The sequence below is a fragment of the Eurosta solidaginis genome, chromosome 1 (assembly GCF_040869045.1).
Source record: "Eurosta solidaginis isolate ZX-2024a chromosome 1, ASM4086904v1, whole genome shotgun sequence".
Lineage (NCBI taxonomy): Eukaryota > Metazoa > Arthropoda > Insecta > Diptera > Tephritidae > Eurosta > Eurosta solidaginis.
This window is the reverse complement of record NC_090319.1, coordinates 301,258,278-301,268,569: the sequence shown is the minus strand read 5'-3', so window position 1 is coordinate 301,268,569 and position 10,292 is coordinate 301,258,278. Positions and strand designations below refer to the sequence as shown.

The 10,292-nt window shown below is 35.6% G+C and overlaps 1 protein-coding gene across 1 annotated transcript; it reads right to left on the bottom strand.

Annotated features, from left to right (window-relative positions):
* Positions 1 to 1,137: 1,137 nt before the first annotated feature.
* Positions 1,138 to 9,374, bottom strand: bap (bagpipe). Its single transcript, XM_067771818.1, has 3 exons — positions 8,391 to 9,374; positions 7,680 to 8,173; positions 1,138 to 2,240 (listed from the first exon to the last, which is right to left on the bottom strand). The coding sequence occupies exons 1-3, from the start codon at positions 8,992 to 8,994 to the stop codon at positions 1,764 to 1,766; spliced, it is 1,575 nt and encodes a 524-aa protein (XP_067627919.1). The 5' UTR covers positions 8,995 to 9,374; the 3' UTR covers positions 1,138 to 1,763.
* Between the last annotated feature and the right edge of the window lie 918 nt (positions 9,375 to 10,292).

Here is a 10,292-nt window from a genome sequence, read left to right as displayed (position 1 = left end):
GACTTTTCTTTAGAACACTCCCAGTGCCTTTTCATCTTATTTCGACATTGTAGATGACTACGAGCCATGCATCAGAACAGATACCTATGATGAACGATTTGTAGGGCGTGATTTTTGTTCTTCGCTAGAGGACTTTACTTTTCAATTGCCTACTTAGTCCAATGTAGAACTTGTTAGGGTTATTATCCGTTTGATTTCTAAGCTGACAGTTTTTTCGCTTTAAATGCTGGTTCGGTTCCCAGAGAGAGAAATTCTTTCACAGTTTCGAATGACGACAATATTTTGGACATAGAGTTCATATATAAAGAACTGAAGGAACCTTGCAATAGATTCTAAAATAACTTCTCGTGGAAGTAATTGAAATTTAAAATTTTTATGAAGTTTGATTTTGGAATTTCCGGATAAGCTTTTGTAAACAGCTTATCAGAAACAAAAATGATTGTAATTGAAGGCTGATCGCGAAAAACGTGGTAAATGCCAATCATTGTTTTCAAAAAAAGTAAAATAAGAAACCGTTTTTTGTGAAATATGTAACTTATTTCTGCATTTTTTCCAGCTTATCACAACCTATGATTTATGGCGGGAAATATTATATTGACCGAACCATTTTCCGCTGGGTTTTGGCCCATTTATATAAAGGAAGTGTAAATGTTGAACTCTCTTGTTTTTATCCGTCATAGACTGAATGAATCCGTAGTGTTATCAGAAGTTTGTTTAAGGATCAAGCTGAAGAACCATATCAAAAACCAGGACCTGTGTTATAAAATAATTCCATCCTCTTGCCAAAGACTTGAAGTCTTCTAGGACCAATGACACTTAATGCGTCTAGATCTCACCTTTCTATCCGTAACAAAGATTAAATATTTATTTTTCAATTAATCTTTTTATTTATTTGCATCTTTTCATTATTAACTTTCACAAATTAAAATATTTAATTTTAAACTAAGCAAAATACTAAAACTAAAAATACACTAAATGCATACACATTAGGCCGGGTCGATTTGTGGGGAGGCAAAAAAATCGCCCATTGCTCTGTGATAATCATATTCTAGGGATCAAAATAAGAAACTTTTCCGAAGGAACCATACCTCTAAAATGAATTCTGATGTCCCTCCCTTTGGGTCGTAGGGGCAAATTTTGAAAAATCCCACTTTGAAATGCCTATGTTTTTTCTTTTTGGAGTTTATTTTTCTCTTTAGAAATTTATTTAGTCAGAACATATGTAAATGAAAAAATGAATTTAACTTACAACTTACAACCCCCTTTTAAAACCAAGGCATCACTGTGATGCATTGGCATGTCGTAAACATAGTTATGTGGGTTTTTTATTCAACCGTTTTAAAAAATGAAGGTATCACTGTGACACAATTGCAGATCGTAAAATTGATTTGTTGTTTTTTTTAAGCCACCACAAGGCACAGCAGATAGAATTGAAATTGCTCCTACCCAAAAGTTCGACCCAAAGGGGGGGGACATCAGAATTCGTTTTAGAGGTATGGTTCCTTCGACAAGGTTTCTTATTTTGATCCCTAGAATACGATTTTCATAGAGCAATGAGCGATTTTTAAATCGACCCGCCCTAATACACATTGTGTATTACACAATCATACATCGATGCTACACCTAAACTAATTAAAACTTTCACTATCACAAATTTTGGGATTTCATTAAAAATATTTTTCTAATTGCGAATCACTTAACCGGAATTATCACCTAAATATACACAATACTACAACATAATCGAAAAGTTTTCCTTTCTTAATCTAATCGATTTCCACATTTTCATCACAATCCTCGGTAGTTGCTGAACGCGTCTCGATGCTGCTCTCAATATCTGCGGACAATGCGGCTGTATATAGCGCAGCGTTGCTAGTGGGCGGCGGACTAGAACACGATCTCGATGGACTACTACCGTCACCAGAGCCGTGGGCGTTCACATTGGCATTGGTGTTTGTGGGCGATGATGAGGCTGAGGAGCAATGAATGTAACGCATGCCATGTTCCAATTTTGAAAAGTTCAATGATTTTTTGGTAATTTCTATATTATTATTATGCATACTATTGTTGTTGTTGTTGTTACTAGGATTTGCTGGTATTTGTGTGGCGAAATTGCTGTTAACTTGGCTATTCGATGATTGATTGGGTGGTGGAATGGGTTGAGGGATCTTTGTTGATTGTGGATAAAAGTAGGGAAATGATATTTGAGGCAGTGTAACTCCCATGCCATAGGCCATTTGTAGCTGTAAATTAAAAGAAAATATAGGAAGAATTTTAATAAAATGTGTCATTTTAATATCTTAAACAGGATTTTCTATACTGAAGTGCAGTATATGTGACCTGGAATCATGAAACGACCCTATTGTGGGAAAACACCGTTCTTCACTTTTTGAGTGATTCTTATAGGAAATTTAACGCTCTTTCCAGTGGAACAAACCGCAGTTTTCTATCTTTCTTATCTCGCATTTAAAGCCAAATCGGACACAAATACGATTTTTTGAAATATTTCGATCCATGCGCCATCTATCCGAGTTTTTTTCTTATTATTGCATTGTCATCGGGTTTTGATGTATATTCCAAGTTTCAAGCTTCTAGCTTATCGGGATGTTACTTAAATTTTAATTGCAAAATTCGTTCACAACGGCCAGCCGCTACACAGAGTCAAGCTAAACAAAAACATTAAAAGCGTTTTTCTCGAAAACTTGTTTTCGCACAATAGGGTCGTTTCATGATTCCATGTCACATATACAATACACTGAAGCTTTTTAAATTCTAAAAAAAATTATTTTATATGTTTAAAGAATTTTGATGGTTCCCCTAGTGAATAAAATTTGAATTAAAAATTTTCTCAGAGCTACAATATTTTATCAATTTGTTAGTGTAAATTTGAATATCATACCGAAGTGCCTTGGCTTCTTATAGAAGTGCTCTTTCTTTACACTTTCCTATGAAATTCAGGCACTTTCATATGAATCGAATTTATATGTGAGGGCGTATGGGAGGGAGTCCTTTGAAAATTTTGTTTTATATTAGAAGTGTGAATTTGCATCTGTGCCTCATTCTTCAGGACAAAACAAAAACAAAAGTGCTATATGTATAGGGGTTGAGCAGCTCTATAAACAAGATAGCTTGAGTAAATTTTATGATATGTTATGTGGGTTCCTTGGAACTGATCACCCTGCTTAAAAAGAATGAAATCAAACTATAACCACGCCCACTTCTCATATATGTATTCATATAAAATTTTGGAAAAGATTATCGATATCGGTTAAGGATCAACCCCACTTTTATACAAACAATTTTTAAAGGGACCGTAGACAGACAATGCTATTTGACATTCAAATTAACATTATAACGAGAAATTAATCTCACGCCGTAACTTTTAATAAAAAATCCAAAAATATTTTAATTTTATTATAAAATGGATTATTAGGTGGCCATTTCGGGAGTACTTTGGCATCATTTCGGGATTATTCCAGACTATTCCGAAATCGCTTTGATATTATATTTATACTTATACTTTTGTCAGGGGATCCGCTTGATCTATTGCTATACAATTATGTATAGGGTTTAGCAGTCTTCAGTAGAACGGTGGGCACACAAATAAATAAATATAATATTAAAATGATTCCACAATAGTCCCGAAATGATTCCGTAACCATCCTGAAATAGTTCCCAAATGATATTGAAGAAGTCTTGAATGCATCCTGAACTAATCCCTTAAATATATTTTAAGGATTCTGATATTTCCCCGAACCACTCCATAATGATCCTTAAATATTTTCAAATTAATACCGAAGTCATTCCTAAATAGCGTCGAAACGTCGAAATAGCAGGGATGCACCTTAACGTTAAGCTAATCGTTTATCAAAAAATTTCCACCGTTTCCGTTGAAACACTTCGAAATATTATCGATAAAGAAATTATCAAGATAAATTGTATCTCGTTTTTAACCGAAACGAAAAGCTTTCGTTAACGTTAAAAACGTTAACGAAAACGTGATACTTTATGTTTGAATTATGCTGGCAATGCTATAGCCATGGTGAAGCCGTAAGGTGGCAACAACGAGCGCACATACACACACAAACTCTATGTAATTTGTTTGTGTAATTCGTTGGTGGTAATGTCAAAAATACTCTGAGAAATGTTCGTACTGTCAAAATTCATGAGAAAAGTTGCAATCGGCTTGGATAATGCTTTCACCTTTAATGACTCCGCCATCAATCAGCTTTGCCAGCATAGTTTGAAATTAATAATCAACATAAACGATTTGATTTCGTTTCGATATGGCAGAAAACGAAACGAAATCATTTCGTTAATTTGACGATCTTAACGTTAATAAACGAAACGAAATGACTTCGTTTCGTTTATTAACGTTGATTATCGTAACGAAATGATATCGTTTCGTTGGTTAAGCATGCCTGCGAAATAGTCCTTAAGTGATCCCCAAATAGTCCAAAACACTTCCGAAATTATGCCGAAATAGCCCCAAAATGATAACGCCAACAATACCGAAACGGTACTGGAATTATCCGGAAATAGTCCAATCAGTTGACAACCCTACGTGATATATCCTGAAAGTAGGCGTGTGTGAAACAAAGTGAAACTGCAACTTTACTACCAGAAACAAATAATGGTGGAGTTTTTTGAGAAGAACTTCATTGGCTTTTTATAGGTAACAACTGATACAGATAAGTTATAGTTTTGTTACAAGCTTTTCGTTAGGAATATTATCAACAAATTGGCAACACTCCGATAATCACTCAATAACTTTTCGACGACTAATGGATAGTGAATCGATAATTATTCGATTAGATATTAAGATATCAATACTTTTTGGATTACATATAGAAAAATTTTCGACAACATATCAATAAAATCGACAGTTTTTTGATAACATATCGATAAATTTTCGATAACATCTAGAAAAAAATTTCGATAATATAGCAGTTTCAAAAACAATCGATAACTCTTCTTTACCTTGCCGATAATACTTATAACAAACCGATAACTCGTCAATAAGAAATGGACTAAACACTCACAACCCGTCGATATCAAACAGATAACTTCGATGAAAAACTGATAGCACCGCGGCCTCGTTCTTGGCTTCGGTTTTGACTTCAAATGTTTCTTTTTGTATTCTTTTTTTCCTTCCATTTTTTAGTTATCCTGCCTTTATTTACTGTCTGATATCGCTGATCAACGCTCCCACGTACATTGTTCCCACATTACGCTACAGTGTAGTAACTACACTTACATTCTGGATTCCCCATACCGTGAGCAAAGATGTTTACACATCAAAAATGTTGTGTATTTAGTCCGACCCAGTAAAAAGAGAGAGCTTATCATACTCTTAGCCACACTGAAAGAAAAATACTGGTAAAATCAACCAAAATACGGGTTAATTCAACCGAAATGTCTGTCAATTTTTATCCATCGCAACAAGATGTCGAATCAACTGCGCACAAATCGTTGATTCGTAATTGACCGTTTTAGTAGTCAAATGAACAAAAAAAGTTGTAAATAAATGTAAGGCGCGATAACCTCCGAAGATATATTAGGCCGAACTTATATTCCAATTTGCGTCGTGCTCCTCTTGATTTTCCCTACAAATTGGCCAGACGGGACCTACATGTTTCATGCCGACAAGGCAGGTGAGTTTTCACTGAGAGCTTTTCATGGCAGGAGTACACTCGGAGCGCTTGCCAAACACTGCCGAGGGGCAACCCCGCTTAGAAAAATTTTCTTCTAATTGAAAAACCTTATTTCTAAAATTTTGATGTTGTTTTGCTCGGGGTGCGAAACCCAGGGCATACAGTGTGGCAGGCGAAGCACACTACCATCACACCACGGTGGCACTTACTAACCGGACGTCAATTGGGTTACATCAAATATGCTGGCACACATTAAACATTAGACACTTTATTATTTTGTTTTATTAAACGCCCTTTCACCAAATTTCATATTTTATAATTTACCTATTTAATTTATTGGTTTGGTCTTCGCTTTGCAAATAGAAATGAAAATAGTAGTCACAAAACTGATTCTCAATTCTTTCAGTTGCAGCTCAGCTCATTCCCAATTTCTTCTCTCGCATGTAGTTGCCACACTTGATTGTTTCGAACAAAACTTGTATAAATGTTTGACATAACATTTTAAAAAGAGAACTTGTAAGTTATAGAAAAGTAAAGAATCAAATCGCAGGAAGGTAATTCACCACTGGAGTAACTTAACATGTAATTCGGCAAGTTTAATTTTAGTAACAATTTAAGTTGAAACGATTCCAAAAGAACTCAAACTTTTATGTTGTCGGAAACATCGACATTAAAAAAGGATGTTTTTATTATCTTATTAAATTCGTTAGCGTGAGTGAAAATTCGTAAAAACTTGAACAAAATGTTACTAACTTTGGAAAAATCCTGTTCGTTCAAACAAAACTTTTGCAACAAGAGGGCGCAATTTTGCATTTCGCTTGGAGGAGAAGCTGCAAAATTGTACCCGATAAAAAGGTGTCCCGGTATCTCCTAATTTTTGAACAGTACATTCAAAAAAGGTTTTTTTGTTTTGTATTGATAACTGAAAAACTAGTTTTTGTTGTTTTCCCATTTTGTGTGTTTTTTCGATTTGATGGTTTCCTTATTTTGGTGTTTTTTTAAACAAGTTGCACCATCGTCATAAGTACAAAGTAGAGAGCGCAGTGAGCGTAAAATTCTCTTTGAAATTTGCTCATGTATTGACAGTTGATCGCCGTTGAAATGACCTGTAAGATCAGTTGTGTTGTTGACAGAAAAATCATTTAGATCGACCAGGAATCTGTCAATTTTATAGAATTTTGTTAACTTAAGAGCGACAATTTCTCTTCTGTTGAAATGACTAAACTAATTTATTCGTTTAACAAAGAACTCGGTCGAATTAACCATAATTCGATCAATTTCACCGAATCTCCGTTAAGTCAAGAACAACAGAACCGATTTTTTGATTTTACTAGCACCATTTCTTTCAGTGCAGTTACAATTTATGAGTGCCCGGTACGAAGCTGCGGCCAGGGATGCAAAAGTTTGTCAAGTGGTAATAGTACCTACTCAAAATCTAGCCTAATATAGTGGCACACATTTTTTGAATTGATATCGGCCCGCACGCGTCTTAGTCCTGTCTAACAGGCGATCGAATCTAGTCTGCAATTGAAAAAATTTCAAAAGAAAAACTCTTTTTTCTATTTAACATTTAAGCCTCGCAATGTGATGTGATTTTTGGGGGTTGTATGTGTGTGTTTTTTAAATTAACAATTGTTGTTTTTTTTTTTAAATATCTCGGTGAGTACTACTGAGAAGTACAATCCTTAGAAGAAGGAAAAGTAAAATCTTAGACATTCTATTACTGCCCCACTGACTTTTGGGATAAACATTTTTTGCATATACGGCGGTGTCGGCTTACAATTTTGAGCCAAGTTTAGGAAACCACAGTTGGTATACCTCCCCTCTGCGGCTTCCCTGAACAGATTGTTAAATAACATGATCAGATTGGTAAGATAACTATCCCACCTATATCCGGATTTTCTCTATTTAGACCATAGGTGTCCAAAAATTTAAAGCGATGGCCCTTTCGCACACGCGACAAGAACACAAATGTGCTATTGAATGACGGAGTTTGAACTAAAAACCATATTTAAAAAAAAAACTCACCTGATGTCGATAAAGATGCAACAACGCCGGATCGATGCCATGCGTCGGCAACATATGCGCATAAGCAGCAGCTGCTGCTGCCGCCACCGATGCTGAACCGCTACCATCTTCACGCACCAACACCTGTACGGGTACACGTTTAGTTGCAGCATTCATCAATGCAGCTTCATGTTGTTGAATTTGCTTACGTTTGGTTTTATAGCGACGATTTTGGAACCAAATCTTCACTTGTGTTTCAGTCAACCGTAAATTCTTAGCCATTTCAGCGCGTTCAGGACCGCTTAGGTAGCGTTGTTGGGCGAAGCGTCGTTCCAACTCAAAAACTTGAGCATGACTAAAAGCAGCGCGTGAACGTTTCTTACGGCTCATAGAACCATCGGAATCTTGCAGTGATGGGGAAGTGGAGCCACAAGCTTGCCCACTAGGGGTGTTAGCTGATGAGCTGCTACCATTGTAAAGTGACATCATTGAAGGCGGTGGCGATGCGTCGGAATCTAAGTAGAGAGGAAGATAAAGGTAAGAAGAAGAGGAAACATTTTACTTTGTGCAGAAGTAAACATTTGTTTGTACTAGTTTTTGAAAAAATTACAAAGCCTTTGTGAGCACAAAAACAACGCAATAACAACAAATGGTCGTTGCATGTAATTCCTGCAGTCACTAATGCTTTATCGACATTAAAAAGCTTTTAAAACTTTTCGCCAAACTTCTTACCTGATTCATTATTGCTACAACGTCGCATGTCAATGGGACAATCGCGACCATTAACCAAATTTCCCGTACCAATGTAACCGAATTTTCGCGCTATATGGTAATCACTGTTATTGTTATTATTCAAACGTGCTATATAATAAGGCGAGTAGTCGATATTTTCACCAACCCCTCCTCTGCCACCACAACCACCATTGCTGTGTTCCATTGTTGCGGGTCCTGTTAGTTTCGCAACGCTATTGCGCATTTTGCAAATCGGGCTGGGATTATTTGATGAGTTACGTGAGGATATATTTTCGATTAATTTAAAGTGATTTGAATCACCCGCGGAGATGTGGCAGCAAGATGTGGGAATATTTAAGTTTTCTCTTATTTCACTTGCCGCCCTATTTGGACGCACCTGTGCGGCAGCCACTTCTGCACTTAACGCCGTCTCGGAGTTCACGGACAGTTGACGTCTAAGTTGTTGTTCAGCATTTAAACCGCTATTGTTGCGCGTTAAGATGTCATTTATCGAAAAAGGCGTGGTAAGCGCGGCCTTACTGAGGCCTACTATGGGAGCACTACCAACTCCTCCACTGTTATTATGCTCCATATTTGTTAACATTTTTTAATTTTTAATTTTACGTTATTGAACTTATTCTTCGTATTTGATTTGTCAATTATTTTATAGAAATCAGTTATATTATCAAAATTATTTATTAAAAAAAAAATAAGTTTTCTTCAAAGTAAATTTTTTATAATTCAATTTTTATAATAATCACAATCCTTTAAATTTGTTATTTAATAAAATCTTCGCAAAATAATTTTTTTTTATATAATTGTTTTGATAATTGCATATGATCACAATTTGATTTATATATATTTTTTCTATTCTTTTAAAAACAATTCGGACTACAATTTTTTTCAGTTCACTTTCGTTTGTGTATGTAAATATTTTTATAAACACTTTTAGATGTTAATTTGATTGTTTTGTGTGAATCTATTTTTACCGCCCGACCTTTGACACACGTCCGCTCAGATCAGCATTCGCGACACCATTGAATAAATTCACCACGCACAGTTAGTTTTTAAAAATTATTTCGATCACATATGGCGACTTTTACTGCTAGGTCAGCCACCAAACAGCACTCAGCATTTCACTTGAGTGTTTTCCAAACCGAGTGATCCTTAAACAAAATGTGCATAGCTGCTGATGTAGTACTTGCAATAGTACACTGGGCCGGATTAAAGATGTCATGGCGCGAGGGAATGTAACTTTTAGGGCCCACCCTTTTAAACTGATGCGATTTTTAAATAATTTCATAGAGTGAAATTTCTTTATCAAAAATATATGAAATTAAGGCTTTTCAAAATGCGGATAGTTTTCCCAGTTAGCGGATAAATTTGATCCAATTTAAAGGCTTTATATACTATGTATATATGTATGTTTTAGAGCAACCCAAAATATGAAAAAAATATACCGATTTTAAAAAGTGTCTTTACAACCTAAAGTCATGCCTAAAAATATGCATTTAAGGTGCTAATAAGCCGTAAATATGCTTTCATATTCCGAAAGTAGTGGACCAAAAATACTCACGCTATTAGAAATCAAATGTCACTTCTCGGATTTAATTTTTGTGAGCTAAACAAACACAGAATACAATTCTATATAAACCAAGAAAGTATTTCCGCGTCGCTTAGTCTTTTGTTTTGATGGTTTCAGTGGTCGGCCAGACCACCCCATTTTAACCGACCCAGACTTCTTTTTATGTGCTTTTTTTAAGTCGGGGCTTATGTGAGTACAAACCTCAGACCTTAAGATAACTATTCGACAGAGATGATAAATACTGTCGCCAAAGTTCTAGAAAGGGTGATAGTATCACCATAAAACGGGTCATCAACTCTGACTACGACCACTTGGTC